We start from the raw sequence: 21,446 nt of genomic DNA on the forward strand, positions 1-21,446 counted from the left end.
AATAACACACCTGTCGGGGGAGGACTGCAGCAGTTACAACATCTTTGATTCGAAATTAACATCTGAACATCTGTCCATCGTTCAGCATGGTTGCCGCCTTGAACTCATATCACAGGCTCCAAACATTCTACCGTGCACACAGCCCTTGAACACCTTCACCTTCTCAAGGAGGACTTGAAAGCTCTGCTGTCCAAAGATGCCATAGAGCCATTTCCAGAAGAACACCTCAGGAGAGGCGTGTATTCCCTATACTTCTTGATACCCAAGAAGGACGGAACGCAGAGACCAATACTGAATCTCCACCCTCTCAATTGATACATATTATCAGAACACTTCCATATCGTAACATTATAAGATGTGATCCCTCTGCTTCAAGAAGGTGACTTCATGGCGGCACTCGCCTTGAGGGACACCTATTTTCACATCCCCATTCATCCAGTGCATAGACGTCTCTACCAGTTCAAGGTGTTGCCTTTCGGGGTGACTACAGCACCAAGAGTCTTTACCAAATGCCTGGCAGTTGTAGCAGCTCATTTTAAGAGACACAACATTCATGTCTTTCCATACCTGGACGATTGGCCTGATAAAGAGTTCAAGCAGACAGAAATGCCTACATGATACACAAACGACCAAAAACCTGTTGCACAAATTGGGTTTTACAATCAGTGTGACAGATTCCGACTTACAGCCTCTTCAGAAACAAATATATCTGGGAGCGACTGTAAATTCAGTTAAAGCTAGAAAATATCCTGTAGACCAGCTGGTTCTCAATCCCCAGAACCAACTGCCTCTTTTTGAGCTTCAACATCTCCTGCCATTCAGGGTAGTGATGCCCTCTTGGACATGATGGCATCCTTTATAGCAATTATGCCACACACCAGGCTTCATATGTGTCCCCTACAAGAGTGTCTGGCATCTCAGTGGCCACGGAGGGCAGTTTAGAGGATCTAGTGTTGAATTTGCCCGTAGTCAATTTGTCCTTGCAATGATAGAGCACAGACAATCTTCTTAAGGGCAGACCTTTTTTGGACCCAATTCCTCAAGTGACAATTACCACTGATGCATCACCCCAAGGGTGGGGAACGCATATGGAGGACATGATGGTCCTGGATGCGTAAACCAATCAACAACAAGCTTTGGACATCAATGTACTAGAACTCTCAGTGATTCAGTTAGCCCTAAAGGCCTTCATCCCCAATGTAACTGAGAAAGAACAGACAACAGGATAGCAATGTATTACATGCAGAAGCAGGGGAGCACCCATTCAATACAGTTGTCTCCCTTAGCACAGGAGATTTGGCATTGGGCTATTCACCATCACATCCGCCTTCTGGCAGAATATCTCCCGGAAGTGGAGAATTGTAAGGCAGACCTGCTCAGTAGGATGCAGCAAGTGGGAACTCCACTCCCTAGGTCCTCCAATACTACCTCCTCCAATGTTCGCCCCTGCAGAAAATGCAAAATGCCAAAGCTTTGCCTCCAGGCACTACCACCCATAATCCATAGGCAATGCACTATGGATTAATTGGTCAGGGAAAGTTGCCTATGCTGTTACGCCTTTCCCTTACATTCCTTTTCTTGTAAGGAAACTCGGACATCTCTCAAGATGATCCTAGTGGCTCCCACCTGGTGGCAACAACCCTGGTACACAACACCTCTAGGGTTATCTTTAGTACCTCACTTCACAGCACACCAGACCTTCTCACTCACAGCGAGGGCAGAGTCAGCCATCCCAAACCCAAGGAACTCAACATCGCAATTTGGCTCTGGAAGTCATAGAATTTGGATACTTACAGCTGCCTCCAGAGTGTATAGACATTATTAGAGAAGCAAGGCGTCCAACAACTAGATCCTGCCATGCAGCTTAATGTAAAACGTTTGTGCATTACTGTTTGGCTCAACACATAGACCCTTGTGCTCCCACAGTACAACAAATAGTATGTTATCTGTTGCACCTGCAAAAATCAAGGCTACCATTCTCTTCCATACGACTGAATATTGCTGCAATTGCAGCATACCTGCAAAATCTGAAGCATTAGCCCCTGTTCCACATACTGGTCATTATAAAGTGTTCATGGAAGTACTTAAAAGAATAATTCCTCAACAAGCTCCGCCAGTCCTATCATGGTACTTACCAGACTAATGTCCCCGCCTTTCGAGCCTTTGCATCCCATTGCCACACAATAGAAGAAACATTCTTTCAAGTCTTCCAACACAGGGTACGTCTATGGCGGATCCCAATTTTTTTCCAAACTCATATCTCCCTGTCTGTTTTCCAAGACCAGAGAAAGTTGCAGAAAGGGCACTTCACACACTTGATGTTAAAAGGGTATTAATGTATTACATCGATAGGACAACATTGTTTAAGAGAAAACAAGAGTTATGTTTTGCTTTCTCTAACCCTATAAAAGGAAACACAATTTCAAAAGTAGGAGCTGCACAATGGATAGTAAAATGCATTCAGATATTTTACATAAAAGCCAAACATACATTGCCATTAGTTCCGCACCCACATTCCAAAAGATAGAAAGGTACTTGCTCGGCCTTTCTAGAGAACATTCCACTAGCTGACATTTGTAGAGCAGCTACATGGACTAATCCACATACTTTTTCTAAACACTATCATGTGGATGCCAAAGCTAGACAACAAGCTCTTGTTGGTCAAACAGTGTTAAGAACTTTATTCCACAAATATGCACCATCTGATGCCTGAAGCCACCGCAGGAGGATAACTGCTTTGCAGTCTATACACACCATATGTATGTGTAGCCAACACATGCTACCAATGGAGTATGTTACTTACGTTGTAAGCATCTATTTGTACATTGTAGTGCTGCAGATTCACATGTCCGCTCACGATAGGCATTTTCTGGTGTCAGATTTCACGTATAAACCTGCTATATCCAAATATGTATAGATGTTTTAGCCATGCACATATAATTCTCAATTCTTTATCTTTACAAACTCCATCCTCCCCGCCATGATGGCGGTAAAAAAATGAACAATCTAATAATGCAGCCATTAGGCATGTGCATTCAGTCGCACAGGAGTGTCTACGTCACATCCGCAACAAAGACTTCTTTGAGAAAAAAAAGTTGTAAAGTCTGGGTCCAACACTAAATGGAAGGAGTGTGCATAGCTTGTGAATCTGCAGCACTATACAATGCAAATAGATACTTACAAGGTAAGTAACATACTTCTTTACTGTGATGTGCATTAAAACAAAAAAGGTTTTTATACCTGTTTTAAGTACACCTTTCTGCTGGAAATTTCAATTTTGTTTTGCATCCATATGGAGTTTATGCAGTGGCATGATGTCTGCATGTTAAGCGGAAATGCTGGTTGTGATTGATTTGCAAATGATGTAGCTTGTTTTGAAAATGCTGCAGGCCAGCAAGGAGAGCCAGTGGAGTTCCATCATGATGTGGGTCAAGTGATCATATTTCTTCAGGCCCTAGATGAGACGTGCTCCAGCATGTAGGATGCTCCTAATGTGTGCCAGTGTGAAGTCTGGTAGGCCGTGGAGCAAGGCATTACCAAAATCTACATGCAAGAGTAGGTGGAATTGAACAGCTGTTCTGAAGGTGCTTTCTGGAAGAAACCTTTCACTTTCGTTATAAGAGAAACCAGGGTGTTGTATTTTTTATTTTTTTTTGGCAATGTGTTCCTTGACAGCAAGATTGGTGTCCAGAGTGAATCCAAGTGACATGGCATTCAGTGAAAGCTGGAATTCGAAGCTGCCAAAGTTCACATCACTGAGTCAGGTTAGTTCTCTTCCTTGTCAAATAACAGGAATTCTGTCTTGGATGGGTTTAGCTTCAGGTAGGTGCTGGACATTCAGTTCTGGATGATTTGCAGGCAGCGTTTGAGGCAGAGGAGACTGTCAAGTAAGAGTCTTTCAAGTAGGTCTTCCTGGTCTTCTCCACTGCCCTCACCCAGCATCTGTGGCCAAAGAAAGGAGAAGACATTGGAGCCCTGATAATTACCAACTCTTTGATTTAGCACCCATTAAGAGAACAATATCTCTGCAATTGTGTTTATATTAGCGGCATTCTGAGCCACCATTCTGAGATACTGTTGATAGCCAATTAAATGAAGTGTATACCTGGGCTGGGTTATACACCTCTAAGTGTCAATCTGAAAATAACAATAAGGACTCAACCAATGAAACTTCAGCATCAGAGGGAGATTTATCCACAAGACCCTGACTGAAAGCTGCTGTTACATCAGAAAGAATGAGGAATCACTTAAATAGACCAAGAACATCAAAAGATACAACTTTTGTTTTGTCCAAAAGTCTTGCATCAAACGAAAAACCCACAGAAGAAAATGGAAGAAGACTCCTCAGAAGTCAAACAAAAACCTCATGTTAATCATCAAGCGTAAGTTCACCATCAAGAGTAAGTATCAATTTTATACAATGCTCAACATATTTATTAAAGTCCAGTTCGAAATTTTATGGCGGCCAGAATAAAGCTGGAAAGGTATTAGCTAATTACTTGAAAGTTAAGCATAACAAACTTACCATAGAGTCTATTATGGATGAGCAACAAACATTAAGATTTAAAAATGATGACATTTTAAATGAATTTCTTCAATTTTATAAGACACTATATACATCAGAAATTCCTCCCACAGAACATCACATATCCCAGTTTTTATCTAGTATCCAACGGACATCTACTACCCAACCAGATTTTACGATCTTAGAAACTGACCTATCACAAAAGGAACTTTCTACAGCATGACAGACACTTAAAAAAGACAAAGCCCCAGGCCCGGATGGTTTTTACTGTTGAGTATTTCTTTTACACATTTTGCATATTTATTACTTCCCAAATTCCATAATCTATTAAATTCTTTTTTAAACTCGGGTGAATCCTCAGGCTCTTTTTCAGATGGCCTTATCTGTCTTATTCCCAAAGAAGGGAAAGATTTAAGGTATTGTAAAAACATTCGACCCATATCTTTAGTTAACGTCGATTACAAAAATATTTCAAAGACTTTGGCCATGCATTTGGAATCCCACTTACCTAATGTATTGGGAATGGAGCAATCTGGATTTGTAAAAGGTCGCCTTATTACTGACAACACCCGTTTATTTTTCGACATTCTCTCTAAATCCTCCCATGTCTCACACTCCTTAGCAGTAGTAGCGCTGAACGCAGAAAAAGCGTTTGATAGAGTGGAATGACCATACCTTTTTCAAACTCTTAAATGGTTCGGATTTGGACCCAAAATCATTTCCTTAATATCAATTCTATATTCAAATCCAAGAGTGGCTTGATGTGCAAATGATGTTATATCTTCTTATTTTAGTTTGGGTAGAGGTGTTCGTTAGGGCTGCCCACTATCTCTGTTTCTTTTTAATTTAGCCTTAGAACCCTTTTTGTCACGGATTCGTCAAAATAAAGACATTCATGGATTTGATTTTAACGATACTCCAATTAAATTGGCGGCATATGCTGATGATATATTATGATTTATTTCAAAATCCCAGTCTTCTCTCCCCGCATTCCTACATGAAGTAGACTCCTTTGCAGCTGTCTCCGGGTATAAATTAAACAAAGATAAGTGCGAAATATTACTCCTAACAAAATATACCTTTAAAGACTATTTCACATGGAGCCCTCAGTATATTAAATATTTAGGCTTACATTTATGCCTCCTGTATCAAGTACAATTTCCGCTGTATGGATATATGTACACAAAGAATATCCTCTTTAACTACTAAGTGGCACCCTCTATACTTATCTTGGTGGGGTCGTCTAGACACCATAAAGATGATGCTATCCCCGATAGTTCTTTACACAACTTCTAATATCCCAATATCTAGTCCCTTAAAATTTTTCAAGGAAAGAAACTCTTTATTATCCTCTTTTTTATGGAGCAACAAAAAGCCACACATGTGTCTATCAAAATTGCTTCGTCCTAAGTCAGAATGTGGGGTTAACTTCACTGACTTTCCTAAACCATGGTACTCGACCTCTCTTAGAGCTCTTAAATTGTCTTGTAAGGCACTGGAGCGGTCCTGGCATCGAGACTATTGCCCGTCGGCAAAAACCATTTTGCGTAAAGCCCAGAGGGATTATTATGCAGCCATCGGAGCGGCTAAAAGTAGCTTTTATGCCGCTCGAATTGCTAAAGCTAGGAACAACAGCAAAGAGATTTTTTTGATTGTCAGAAGCTCTTTATCCCCTGTTTCTGAACAATCTTCCCTCCCATACACATTTGAATGGTGTGAGGAACTGTCTTCTTTTTTTATTGAAAAAATCCAAGTGATCCAAGATAGTTTTGGTCTGGACCCCCCTTCATTGATTGATTCCCCTTACTCGATACTTTCGGCCCCTATAGTTTCTTCCCTTCTTTTCACCAAGTTCATGCATGTAGGGGAGTCAGACACCTTGGCTATTTTAAAATCTCTTAAATCGGGGTCTCCTTCCGACCCTGTTCCTGCCAGGGTGATAGCCGACGTTGCTGAGGTGGTCTCTTTGGAGGTTAATAGAATTATAAATTTATCTCTGCAGACCACCACTGTTCCGAGTAGTTGGAAGCAGGCCAAACTGTTACCACTTTTGAAAAAACCCTCACTTGACCCTACTAAATTATCCAGCTATCGCCCTATTTCTCTTCTCCCAGCTATGGTGAAAGTTTGTGAGAAGGTGGCCTTCCGGCAACTGGAAGCTTTTGTGGAATCATCTGGCCTTCTTCACCCTGCACAGTCGGGGTTTAGGTCATCCTACAGTACCGAGACCGCGCTGGTGGAAGTGGCCGAAACTATTCGGGAGTGCCTTGACGCGGGCGGCAGAGCAGCTTTGGTTTTACTCGATCTCGCTGCCGCCTTTGATACGGTTCCCCATCGGATACTTCTTTCTCACCTGTCAAAGATCGGCATTGTTGGTCCTGCTTGAGATTGGATTAAATCGTTTCTTGAGGATCGGTCCCAGCAGGTATGGATGCCTCCCTTCTCCTCTACGGTGAGGAAGGTGTCTACGGGTGTCCCGCAGGGCTCTACCTTGAGCCCTCTGCTTTTTAATATTTACCTAACCCCCCTGATCTTTTTGGCAGAGGAGCTGGGTGCTAAAATAATTGCATATGCGGATGACACGCAACTTCTTTTTACATGGAAAGATTCAGATTTGTCAACTGTGGCTGCGCAGAACTGTCTATCGGCAGTTTTTAGGTGGCTGGCTTCCGCCCAGCTGAAATGTAATGAAGACAAGTCCGAGGTTCTTTTGTATGGTCGATTTCCATCTAATTTCAGAGAATCTCTGTGGCCACCTGACTTTCCTCGTCCGGTCTCGGAGGATGTCCCTGTGAAAAATCTGGGGGTTTGGTTTGCAGAAGATCTACGGTTTACCCATCAAATTAACAAATTGGTTGGAATGTGTTTCAACATTCTTAAGTCCCTGAGAAGGTTCCTTCCGCTGCTGCCACAGTCAGCTAAGGAAACCGTGGTTCGTGCCCTTATCCTTTCCCGCCTCGATTATGCAAATTCTCTGTATATGGAGATTCCAAGAAACGTACTCAATAAATTGCAGACTATACAGAATGCTGCTGCCAGACTCCTGTTTAACATCTCAGGTAGACTTAGCGTTAAAAAACAATTCCGCGATCTGGACTGGCTGCCTGTTTTCCAAAGAGTGCAATTTAAAGCTCTGACTTTGGCGCATAGAGCACTGCGCAATGTTGGCCCTCTGTATATTCAAAAGCGGTTTGCCTTATATGTCCCGAATAGAGTGCTGCGGTCCGCCTCCCTGCATCGGCTGTTGATCCCTCGCTTTTGCAGGGCTCGTTTAGGTAGCCAGTCTCTTTCAGTGAAAACAGCCATCGCCTGGAACTCTTTGCCTCTGAAGCTTCGGGACATCCAAGATCTTAGGCTTTTCAAAAAACAATTGAAAAGTTTTCTATTTTCAGAACCGCTCTAATGGCCTTCCCATCTAGTTCTTTTTCAGCTGTCATGCCAGGACATTCTCGAGTATTAGTGCACGCTATAAGTCTATTATAACATATCAAAAAAATTATTTGCTTCGTCATGCATCAAGATGGCTCTCTAACCCTTCCGAAGGGATGTATCTTCCGAAGACTATCCTCTTTGGGCTAAACTTGAACTCTCTTATCTGAAACACACACGTTAGTTAGATTCCTCACCTTAGAATATCCCCAGGCGTCAGGCTGGATCCGGAAAGATTTTTGTAGCAATTCCCCGTGCGCGTCTCTAGGCGTCGTCTGCGGCTCCGCGTCTGTCATTGGTGTCGTGCGCCGGAATGACTTCGTCGGAGTACTTAGACGCCGCCCTTGCGTGCTGACGTCAGTTCTTCTTTTTTCCGCACCAGACAGCGCCGATCCGGGAAGAGCGTACCCCTTAGTCACTTTTTGACTACACTTTTTTGACTCTTTTTGGTCTTCTGTCGACTCGACTCCGGTGCCGGTAGGATGCCTGGTTTTAAAGCCTGTGACTCCTGTCATCGACTGATGTCGGTGACGGACCACCATCACCGGTGCCTTTACTGCCTGGGAGCCGACCACGATGCAGAGTCGGGCCTCGATTGTCAGGCCTTGACCTCGAAGGCTAGGCGCGAGTGGTCCCGTAAGCTTCTCGAGCTTCGGCACTCGGCTCCGCGCTGTTCCTGGTCCAGGAGGAGGTCCAAGGACCGGTCGCGGAGCTGCAGCCACCATCATCGCTCGTCGGGCTCGAAGTCTTCGGGTAAGTCAAAGCGATCAAAGAAGTCCAAGAGGCGACACTGCTCTTCGGACTCCGCTCGCCGGTCAGGTGACTCGGCCGAGGGTCAGGCGGTCCCACCCCCGCGGCTCCGTCGGAGCCGCAGGAGCCACGTCGGTCCCCATACCCGCCGGTCCCTGGGACTGACGCGACTCGGGCGGAGGTCAGTGCTTTCCTCTCGGCCATGATAGGCCTGGCTCCGCTGTCGACGCCTGCCAGCGCGCCTTCGGTCCCGACGTCGCAGGTCCCAGAGGGATCCAGGCCTGGATCTCTGCCAGCGCCGGTCAACCTCACGACGCCTCCTCTGCCGGCGCCGACACCGGTTCTGCCTCCGGCGCCGTCCCCCGGTTTAGCCCCGGTCCGGGCCCGACGCCGGCGCGGCGCCGCCGCACCCGACGCCGATGGATGAGCGTTTCATCTACCGCCCGGCTCCGATCATTCCTCCTGTTTATCAGGAATCGGATGACGGGGGCGACTGGGAGGGGTCTGAGGACCCTATGGCCAGACAGGCCCAACTTTCACAGGACTGGGCAGACGAACTGGGGGATGCCAGTGGTCTGGACACCTCCCCGGACGCTGGTTTCATCTCTCCTCCGACTTTGGCCTCGGAGGAAGGTGCAGCTTTCTCAGTGGTGCTGCGCAAGGTGGCCGAAGCCCTGGGGCTCGAGGTGCCTGCTGTGTCCGTGAGGACTAACATCCTCACAGAGGTGCTTCAACCATCAGCAAGCTCCACAGAGCCTCTGCTGCAGTTCAATGAGGCCCTCATGGACGTTCTGCAGGGCACTTGGTCCAAGCCCTCCACAGTTCCTCCTGTGGATCGGAACGTGGCCCGGCGCCACCGCCCTGCTCCGGGGCGACCCCAGCTTCCTGTCCCAACACCCCATCCCCGAGAGTCTGGTTATCCAGGCCTCCACTTCCCAATCCTCCTTCCCGTCCGCTCCTCCGGATCGGGAATCCGATTGGCTGGAACAGTTTGGCAAGAAGCTGTTCTCTTCCCTGAGTTTGGGCCTGCGGTCTTTGAACACAGCTTGCCTCTTGGACCGTTTCTCCCACTCTCTGTGGGATATGGTGGAGGAAGTGCTGCCCCTGTGTCCGTAAGAGGCCCAGACACGTCTCTCCCAGGCGCTTGCTGACGGGCGAGATGCAGCACGACATGCCATATGGTGTGGACTAGACACCACGGACTCGCTGGGTAGGGCGATTTCCACCATGGTGGCGCTCCGGCGCCACGCCTGGCTGCGATCCACGTCTTTCTCGGGGGATGTCCAGAGTACCCTCATGGATATGCCCTTTGATGGCACTCGCCTTTTTGGTGAGAAGGCGGATAGTGCGCTGGCTCGTTTCAAGGACTCCCGGGCTACGGGCAAGTCATTGTGTCTCTCGGCCCGCGGCCGCAAACTTCCACCTTTCGTCCCTTTCGTGGCCAAGGAAGGGGCGCCTCCTCACGTCCGCCTAGCCACCGGCCGCAGAACCAACCTGCACGCGGTCGCGGACGTAGATTCCGCCGAGGCAGTGCTGGAGGACAACGTGCCGGTCAGTCCACATCCACCCCGGCAGCATCCACCTCAAAGCCCTCCTAGTCCGAGCTTTCAGGCCCATTCCACGCCAGTGGGCGGCAGAGTTCGCCATCACCTGCTCCACTGGCGATCCATCACATCGGACAGGTGGGTGCTGCAAATCGTCCGAAGGGGCTACTCCCTCCCCTTCGAGACGACCCCTCCAGCCATGCCACCGCAGTGCCACTGTATGTCAGAGGCTCACTTGAATCTTCTGCGAGAGGAAGTTACGGCCCTCTTGGCCAAAGAGGCCGTCGAGTGCGTTCCTTGTCCAGAAGTAGGTCGTGGTTGCTATTCCCACTACTTTCTGGTTCCCAAGAAGGGCAAAGGGGGCCTACGCCCTATCTTGGACCTCAGGAGCGTCAACGCCTTCCTCCGGAAGGAACGGTTCAAGATGCTCACTTTAGCTCAGGTTTTGGCTGCCCTTGACCCTGGAGACTGGATGGTAGCGTTGGACTTGCAGGACGCCTATTTTCACATCCCCGTCCTGCCGGCCCACCGGCGTTACCTGCGGTTCACGGTGGGTCAGGAGCACTTTCAGTTCACCGTGCTCCCCTTCGGCCTCACCAGTGCCCCTCGGGTGTTCACGAAAGTGATGGCGGTGGTCACAGCTCATCTGCGCAGATCGGGGGTTCCAGTCTTCCCCTATCTCAACGACTGGCTGTTGAAGGCGGGCTCGCCCCAGCAAGTCGTCTCCCACCTCCAGACTACGGCCGACCTCCTGCATTTGCTGGGGTTCTCCATCAATGTGCCGAAGTCACACCTGAGACCCTCCCAGAAGCTCCTCTTCATCGGAGCGGTTCTCGATTCGGCGCAGTTCCGGGCCTATCCTCCGGAATAGCGGGTCCGGGATATTCAGGCTCTGATTCCAATCTTTCGGCCTCTATCCTGGGTTTCGGTCAGGTTGGTGCTGCGGCTTCTGGGGCTGATGGCCTCCTGAATCCTGTTGGTGCATTACGCCAGGTGGCGAATGCAGGCTCTGCAGTGGGACCTGAAATTTCAGTGGGCCCAGCATCGAGGCAACCTGTCCGACCATGTCTTGATCTCGGAGGGCACTGCGAAACAGTTGCAGTGGTGGCTCACGGACCGCGATTGGGTCAGGGGCAGAGGCCTCTCCCAACCCGAGCACGTAGTAGTGACGGATGCGTCCCTACTGGGATGGGGGGGGGCCATATGGGAGAGGCGGAGATCAGAGGCCTCTGGTCTCCGGCGGAGTCTCAACTCCATATCAACTTGTTGGAGCTGAGAGCGATCCGGCTTGCACTGAAAGCCTTCCTTCCCCCTGTCCGGGGAAGTGCCGTGCAGGTGTTCTCGGACAACACCACCGCCATGTGGTATTGCAACAAACAGGGCGGGGTGGGGTCGTGGACCCTTTGTCAGGAGGCTCTGCGCCTCTGGACATGGCTGGAACACCAGGGCATCATCCTGGTGGTTCAACATCTGGCGGGCTCTCTGAACGCCAGAGCAGACGAACTCAGCTGCCGGTGCATGATGGACCACGAATGGCGTCTGAACTCGGACGTGACGCAAGGTCTCTTTTTGCAGTGGGGAGAGCCTTGGTTAGATCTATTCGCCACCGAAGATTACGCGCAATATCAGCAGTTCTGCGCGTTGGAATTTCCAAGGCGGCACTCGCTCGGAGATGCTTTTTGTCGCGAGTGGAGTTGCGGTCTGTTGTACGCCTTTCCGCCTATACCACTTCTGCCCAGAGTGCTGAAGAAGATCAGGCGCGACCGGGCCCAAGTCATCTTAGTGGCTCTGTATTGGGCACGAAGGTACTGGTATCCCGAGCTACTCAGTATGTCAATCGATCCTCCGGTACGACTGCCTCTTCAGGAGGACCTTCTGTCGCAGCAGCAGGGGACGGTCCTCCACCCGAACCTGTCTAGTCTCCACCTCCATGCGTGGAGATTGAGCGGCGACAGTTGGTGCCATTTGACGTGCCTCCTGAAGTCTGTGACGTCATTCTGGCAGCCAGGCGTCCCTCCACAAAATCGGTATACGCCTGCAGGTGGAACAAATTTGTGGCATGGTGCACAGCAAAGGCTGTGGATCCCCTTTCCGCCCCTCTTTCTGAGGTTCTACTCTTTCTTCTTTCTTTGGCCTAGCAGGGCTCTGCTCTGGGCACCTTGAAAGGTTATCTTTCTGCAATCTCTGCTTTCTTACGGCTTCCTGATCAGCCTTCTCTTTTCAAATCCCCTGTTGTTTCGTGTTTTCTTAAGGGCATTACTCACATGTTTCCTCCTGTCCTCTTCGTAATGCCTCAGTGGGATTTGAATCTTGTCTTGACCTTTCTGATGTGCGCTCCTTTTGAGCCTCTTCACAATTGTCCCCTTCGTCTTCTGACTCTTAAGACTGCTTTCCTGGTAGCTATTACCTCGGCTAGACGGGTGAGTGAGCACCAGGCTCTGACATCTAAGCCTCCTTTTCTTTCTGTTCATCTTGACAAGGTTGTCCTCCGGACTCGTCCTTCTTTTCTTCCAAAAGTGGTGACCCACTTTCACATCGGGTAATCTGTCACATTGCCCACCTTCTTTCCGCCTCCGCATCCTTCGAAAGAGGAAGAGAGGCTCCACCGTCTGGACCCCAAACGTGCGCTGTCCTTTTATTTGGACCGCACCAGACAGTTCCGGGTGGACGACCAACTTTTTGTTGGATACATAGGTGCTAAGAAGGGGAGGGCTGTACACAAGCGGACCATCTAACGGTGGGTTGTATTGTGTATAAAGGTTTGTTACTCCTTGGCGAAAAAGGACCCTCCTGTTGGGCTGAGAGCCCATTCCACCCCGGCCACAGCGGCGACTACTGCCCTGGGACGGGGAGATCCCTTGCAGGATATCTGTGAGGCGGCGACGTGGGCCTCACTGCACACGTTCGCCAAGCACTATTGCCTGGACAGCCAAGTCCGGAGAGATGGCTTCTTTGGCCGTTCTGTTCTCCAGGACTTTCTGGTGTGATCTTGGTTTGCAGACCCACCACCGGAGTTGGTATTGCTGGGGTATCTATTCTAAGGTGAGGAACCTAACTAACGTGTTTCTTTCAGATGAACAAGTTACTTACCTTCTGTAACGATGTAAGAAACATTAGTTAGTTAGATTCGTCACCGACCCACCCGTCTTCCCCATTCTGCGAACCGACATCTAGGGTTAAGGTCATCCTGTTCAGGGCCCTAGACTTTTTGGCACCAGTGTCGGTCTCTTGCATGGCTCTGCGTTCCTGGCGTGGAAAGCTATGTACAAGAACTGACGTCAGCGCGCGAGGGCGGCGTCTAAGTACTCCGACGTCATTCCGGTGCACGACGCCAACGACGGACGCGGAGCTGCAGACGACGCCTAGCGACGCGCTAGGGGTATTGCTGTAACTAATGTTTCTTACAGATACATGGTTACCGAAGGTAAGTAACTTGTTCTTCTCTCTCCTTTCTCCTTTCAAGAATATCTCTTTCTCCTGCAAACCACAACACCTATCGACTCCCATAATTAAACACACATCGAAAATTTTAAAACACAATTCCTCATTAGACTCTACAAATTGGACTTCTTTCTCCAGATCCACAATATGGCATAATACTATGATATTGATATGTGGCAATGCTGTTAACTGGAAATCCTGGAGGCAGAGGGGTCTAATTTGGATACATCAATTATATGCACATGATCAGATTGTCTTTCTCGTAAGTTAGTAGACTTTTTGACCTACCAATGTCTTGTCAATCTAAATATCTTCTTTTGAAACAAGCTATTCTGTCCGCTCATACCCAATACATACCTCCAAACCTTCTCAATGATCCTACACCCTCCTTAGTTGACAAATTACATTCTCTTCTACATATCAAACCCAAGGCATCTGTTATATCTAATTACTTACAGACCTCATGTGTTATGCGAGAAAAAACTAAGGTGAAACTTTCTTGGGAATAGGATCTGGGAGTCAGTTGGTCTACAGGCACATGGAATAAAATTTGGACTAAAATAAGGAAATACTATACAGACACTTTTTTATATATATAATAGACTTTTGCTAATCCCGGTCACTTTAAATAAAAGGCACGTTGGTCTCTCAGATGCTTGCTAGACATGTTCCTCCCCACATGCAGATCTACAACACCTACTTTTTACATGCCCACTTGTCTGTAATTTTTGGGAAAAGGTATGGTCTCAAATCAACGCAATTTTTCACTCCAAGTGTTCTTTCTCTGTCTCTCATGTGTTTTTGGGAAGCTTGTCTTCAATTTGGACAGATTGTAATTCTAATACAAAGATAGTAGACTTATTGTTGGCAGTTGCCTTTCAGTAAATAACCAAAAATTGGAAAGATTTTACCAAACTATCGTACCAAGCTTGGTGGTATACTGTATGTCACAACCACAGATTAGCTACAACTCTTGTATATCCTATTCACATGGCAACGAAACGCTTGAATTTAGGCTACCCATTACATTATTCATTGATGCTAGTTCTATACGCTCCTCCACCCTGACTCCTGTACAACAAGAATTTTCTAAACCTCCATGACTTCATGACTTTCCTTTTGCTGTAATTATACAAATAAGATCATTTTGAATTTTGTATTATGATTTTTTACGTAATCTTTTGTTTACACTGATTGATCTGCATATCTATACCAATTCTTCTTCTCTTAAGTATGCTGAATTCATTTATACATCCAACTATTTTGCTCCTAAGTTTTAAATGTGGTTCATGTGACTGTATTGTTATATTGATTTTTGTATTGTGACTTATATTTTTCTCAATAAACTTACTCTTGAATTTAAGAGTAAGTATCAATTTTATCTACCGATGTGAAATGCCAAAACATTTGAGGTGGAAGTATTTGATCAAGCAATTGAAACACTGGAGTGAGCTCTGCTTAGGTATGAAAAAAAGGTTACAGATTAAGTTTTTGTGTTGAAACGTTTAACCTTCCCACTCTACCACAATAATTTTTCATGAAATAATGAGTTTTGTTCAACTTAACGAGATATCCATGGGCAGCTGCACAGCACCAACTTACATAAATATTTCCATGTCTATATTAGAGGAGGTATACCTCACCCAAGACAGCAGTTGAAGAGCTGGAGTCTTAAATGCATTTTTTAGATCATGTTTTTGTCATGAAGAAAGGATTTGCCACAAATGTATAAATAGATGAGTTAAACACAAAGAATGATCACCTGAGAGATACAAGATAAAAGCATTTCATTTCTAGATGTCAGAATAGCTGTTAATACAAACAAACGGATATCTACAACAAACCTACAGACTGAAATATTTAGTTTCACTTTGAAAGTTTTCACCAGATTACTATAAAAAAAGCAACTACTGTAGTCTCCGTTGCCAAGATCAAAATGTATTGGATCCGAAGCACAACAGTATCTTTCAAAGAAAACAATTATTTGTAACAATTTTAGAAACTGGTGGTACCCAGAAATAATTTTGTAAACAGCTAAGACAGAATAGCTAACAACATACAAGAATCACTTTGGTGAAAGAAAAAGAAATACATCATAGATAATAGTATTTATATCAAAATACAACAAGCAAAAAAATCAAATTGTCATTCTACAACACTGGAAAATATACAAGCAAAAACATAACTCAGTGATATCAATGATGTCATCAGTGATGTCATATGAAATCATGAGCAGTACATGCCGTGGGCACAAGTTAGGGTTAGCTCAGTAAACTGTAATTGGTGAATTTGCGTGATTTTGTTTTACTTTAAAATGTTGCGTTACAGCTGGCATTTTCACCTAACTTTAATGTTAGTTTAACCTTTGGATTTTTCACAGAATTTCTCCTTTTTTTCAACGTAAAGTAAGTTGCCTGATGTAGCTATGAGTTTACTTTAATCTTTGTTTTTTTCAGTGAATTTCTGGGATTATTTCAATGATAAAATAAGTTCTTATTACAAATAATAAATCGCATTTGTTGGGGAGAGTTACTCTTAGCTAGGGGATCTCGGAGGTAGACTGATTAAAAGTACAGAATAGTGACTTTCCCATTTCTGACCTGTACATTGTTAGCACTCATTTTGATTTGCTCTACATAAATGAAAATATGTACAATCCAACATAATACACTACTTCCTCATTTGTACGTATGTTACTATGGGCCTAATTATGAGTTTGGCCGTCTTGTAGCGAGCTGCCACACCAGCGCCCCGTCCAAGACCATCCAACCCAAATAAGACTGCCCGCCGGATTCCGACTGGAATCCAGGCCAGGCGGTCCTGCAGTGGCTTGCCCATGGCGGTGCCGTGCTAAGGCTCATATGTGAGCCTTAGCATGGGATGGCAATTGGAACACCATTCGGAATGCATGCATACATTCATGTGCTACCCTGCATGAATCCCCTGGCACAGAGCAACAGGGGGCCGTTGCCTCCCGGCCACACTTTTCATAGCAGTCGCACCGCCATGAAAACTGTGGCAGTGAGGAAACTAGTAAAATGCTTGGCGGTGCCGCAGCGGCACCACCAGCATATTACCAGCCTCACACCGCTGCAAGACCACCAGGGATCTCGATCGCTGGCGGTAGCAGTGTTTCTGTGCCGGTTCAACCACTATAGTCAGAATATAGTGGGTGGACCATCAGTCGTAATAAGCCCTATATTTCATTCTCACCCTCTTTAACCATCTCTACTGTACAGGTAGAGAAAATCTTAAATGAGATGAGCATATGACCATTTGATTACGAAAAAATAACCATTTTTTTTACCCCATTTATTTTATTCAACTTCATTTGTTTTGGAAAGCACAGGATGTATTGGTTTGGGATTTTTGGTTAAACATATGTTGGTATTATTGACAGAAAAAAACACAACTTATTCATTTAGGTTTTTAGATAGAAGCATTTACATTTGTCCGGAATGGGTAAACAGGTATCTACAACTCTTTATTATCACTATCGTATATTGAAAAGGAATCATTGAAAAGGAAATATAATTTTGTATCTGCTGCTGTTCGATTACGGGAACATTAATCTTCAGTTTGATGATTTTAAAGATTTTTTTATGCTGTTGTCTTTTATGGTTTTATCTGCAAAATGAATAAAGATCATGATTGACTGACAAATGTAATTTGCATCGTTGTCAGCCATTATTAATATTTTATTGAGGTTTGTAGGAACATATTTGAAGGCTGCAGAAAAAACGGTTACAGTTTTGTAGAGCAAGGTATATGCCCTTCATTTCTTACATTTCGGTGGTGTAAAGGCATTTATTTCCTAAAAACAAATGTTTCGTTAATGCACACTATGTTTATTCCTTTTCATTTACAAAGCAATTGAATGCTTAGCAGATTGGCGGTAAACTATCACATAATTGAAATATAAATGCTGGTGATCTGTGTACCTTGCCTTTTACAATTATTTGTTTAAGACCACTGCATAAGCCGTACAGATGTAGACCATGCATGCTTTTTCAGACTTATTGTATGCAATACATGTACAAACAGATGTGTTTTTTGGATTTGGAGTAGTTCTGTTGACTCACGGTATTTAAACAATGCCTATTTGTAGTTGCCTTAATGCAAAAAGCAGCTGTTGATAGGCTGTCTAAAGTGTGGTCCTGTTTGCGTGTGTAAAGCAAACAAAACTGTTGTGCGTTCAAGGGCATAACAAAATGCCCCATTCAAAATATGAAAGCTAGAAGCTGTGGAGGTTTTGAGTTGTTTTTGTTAATCAATACGTTCTGTTTGCTCTCATCCTTCAAACAAATTAGCAATCGCTTGGAGCTAGAGCTTCAAAAAATCCCAAAAACAAATAGAGCAATTACCATTCTCAAGAGCGTTTGTTCAACAGGCATGGTATTTCTGCCGTCTATTTTGCAGACTCAATGTTAAAAAAAATCGGCTTTACATCATTTTGATCAAATATTTTTTGTTAGTCATTTTATGACTGTATAAAGAGTGACATACCCAGCGGTGTAACTGATAACGTACCTACATGTACATGAGAAAATATATAAAACGTTGTGCATAAGAAGTGTCTTTGAAGTCACCTCTTTGTGCATAGTATGTGTGTATGACTTCATTGCCCAGGCTTAGCATGTGTAAGGCATGACTGCGTGACCGGAGGCACTTCAGTCACTTCTGATGTGTTTGTTTTAGGTTTTTAACTCTCATTGACGGTCGGATTGCTGACATTGGAAAACCAGAAATGCACAACAGGGTCAATGCAATAATCCGCGCTGAAGGAATCGAAAATGTTGCAAAAAAGCTGAACACAACAGGACCTACTTTGCAGATAATCCTGGACGGCCTGTGCCAGCCCGAAGGGTATGACCTTCGAACAGGTAAACATCTATTTATTGGCCAATATGAGCCAAAGCTTTGAAGACCAATGCCCACCATACATTTAGTACTGTCTAAATTGTACAGCCTTATAGCTAGGGTGAACCCGACTTATAAAAATAGTACAGCAAGGGTTGGGAGAAAATGGAGTTTCTGTGATTAAAAGTTTTTGGGAAACTTGTGAGTTGGGTTATTATGGTATGCTAGGAAGAGGGAGGCCAGTATTTTGAGTTAAACAACTTTCTTATTGGCTTTTAGTCACTTAAGTGCGGAGGATGTGATGTTTAACCTCTTCGCTAGGCCTCCCTCCACCCATCCACACCCACTGTGCTAAGCCTTTTTTTGTTGTTGGGGTGTTTGGGGCAGTTTGCACTTATTCCCCCATAACTTGTAGTTCACATAAGGTATCCACGCCAAATTTGCATCATTCCTTCCAACATCCTTTGGATTCTACAGGTATGTAGATTCCCCTGGAGGGGACCGAGAAATTAGCCAAAATACAGCTTAATTTTGTTTTTTATTGGAGAAAAACGGGGAAAAAGTGCTGCAGACAAAAGTGTCCCTTGCAAATGACATCAACGAAGGGTGTGCGGTGCAAAAATCACCAACCTTCCAGCATTCAGTAACAGACAGACTTGAAGCAGAAATCCACATTTTTCAGCACGTTTTTGGCACTTTACTGGGAAATAGCCCATTTTTGCTATATTTTGTGTTTTCACCCTCCTTCCAGTTAGTGGTAGAAATGGATGTGAAACCAATGGTGCATCCTGGAAAGTTATACATTTCTGAAAAGTAGACAAAATTCTAAATTCAGCACTTTTTTTCCAGCATTTTTATCAAGTGCCCCGGGGGAACAATAGCTGGTAAGAAATTTGTGCCGGCCCGATGGTCCCACATCTTTCCCATACAGAAATGTGAGGAAAATGTTTTTTTACCTAAATTTAAGGTTTGCAGGGAAATTCTGAGTAAATTTGGGAAATCTATACAAACCACACCTCCCTAAACTCCCCTGGATATCTAGTTTTCAGATATGTCTGAGTTTAGTAGTTTTCCCTGGATGGCTGCAGGTGTCCCCTTTGCAAAACCAGGTCACTTTGTGATAGATACTTTTGATGTCTCCACAATACATTTTGGGCCCTTCCCTGTCACATGCACTTGTCCCACCCACACAAGTGAGGTAGCATTTTTATCAAGAGCCCTGGGGGAATGCTGGGTGGTAGGAAATTGTGCCGACCCAGTCATCCCACAACTGTCACACACAGAAATGTGAGGAAAATATGTTTTTGTCAATGAATCAAATTTACAAGGGCTTCTGGGTAAGTAACCCTTGTGGGAGCCACACAAAACATACCTCATATTACTCCCTTAGTCACCAGTTTCCCAAAAAAATGCGAGGGTAGAATGTGTTCACTACAGAGAGAGTATTCACTGACAGTAAAACATGTAAAAATGCCAAAACATTATTGCACACCCATCCACTTGTCAGTCACAGGCATGCTGATTGGATTTGGCATGAGGGTAAGTAAATGGGTCATAAAAGAAACGTAATTCACCAATGACTTTACTAAATTAAATCAGCAAAAGTCATTGTTGATCTGAAAACTACTGACCAACAGCTCGTGAGGTGTAAGGCCATGGCAGGGCACCAACAGGTTTACAGTGCATTGACATGCCTTTCATGCGTTACACACATAAAACCATTCACACGACCAGCTGCGTGCTAACACAATTCAACACCTACATTTACAAACTGCTCCATTCAAGGGCCCATCGCTCTCATACATGAACAGAACTTCCACCAATCACACCACCATACACCCAAACCTCAGACAACTTACAAAAACACCTCAAGCAAGTCAATACACATACAGGCTACCAGCCACCAACACACCGCCAGCCCACAAACATCACCAGCCAGATGCCAGTTCAGACACAAAAAATCACACCACCTGGAAGCTGGTGGAATGTGTGGACTGGCGTTTCAGTGGCGGTGTGTGTGTAGTGACTTGCTGCTGAACGCAACACACAAATACACACACTCTCCCACACAGCCAAACCACAGTCCACACACACCACCAGGCAAGTGCCAGTCCACGCATGCCTCCAGCCAAGCGCCAGTCTACACACACCGCCAGCCAAGTACCAGTACACACAGACAGTTCACACACCCACAGCAACGTATTCCCTGGTGTCTAGTAGTTTTCCTCACTCCCTTGGGGCAGACCCAACTAAAATCAAAAGGCTGATCTGCCCAATGGGTGAGGAGGGGGGTAGAGAACAACAAAAACACTTCCCCAATTATGGAGAGTGACCCGTCCCCAAGGGGCTGCTCCATGACATCAAAAATAACTATCCCTAGTGTCTAGTGGTTTACTGCCCCTCTTGGGGGCAGAAAACAGACAAAATAATGCCCCCATAAGGGTCCCCTCCTCGACATGTATTCTCTAGTAGTTTTTTGCCCCCCCCCTCTTGCGGACAGATTGCCCTAAAAATACAGATAATCTGCCCCCCAGGGTGGGCAAGAAACAGCCAAAATACTGCCCCCAGAAACGGAGAGCGACCCTTGATCAAGGGGCCAATCTCCAACATGCATTTTCATGAAATCCCTGGTGTCTAGTAGTTTTCTGCCCTCCTCAGGGGCTGAGAGAAATGGTCAAAATACTACCCCCAGTAATGGGGAGTGACCCATGCCCAAGGGGACACTCCTCAACATCTAAAATGCAACATCCCTGGTGGCTAGTGGTGTTCTGCCCCCCTTGGGACAGATAGGCCTAGAAATATTGTCAATCTGCCCCCTGGGGATGGGGGAAATGGCCAATGTATGTCCAATAAAGGGGAGCGGCCCATGCCCAAGCTATTTCACTGTATGCCATTAC

General features: G+C 45.5%; 1 protein-coding gene across 1 annotated transcript in view; it reads left to right on the top strand.

Moving 5' to 3' along the window:
• The window catches only part of SRBD1 (S1 RNA binding domain 1), a 721,551-nt gene that overhangs the window by 688,608 nt on the left and 11,497 nt on the right, over positions 1–21,446 (top strand). The window contains exon 21 of the mRNA XM_085612769.1: positions 18,388–18,572. Within this exon, the coding sequence (XP_085468895.1) occupies positions 18,388–18,572 (185 nt within the window). The remainder of the gene's footprint in view (positions 1–18,387; positions 18,573–21,446) is intronic.

This window comes from Triturus cristatus, chromosome 6 (genome assembly GCF_964204655.1).
Source record: "Triturus cristatus chromosome 6, aTriCri1.1, whole genome shotgun sequence".
Classification (NCBI taxonomy): Eukaryota; Metazoa; Chordata; class Amphibia; order Caudata; family Salamandridae; genus Triturus; species Triturus cristatus.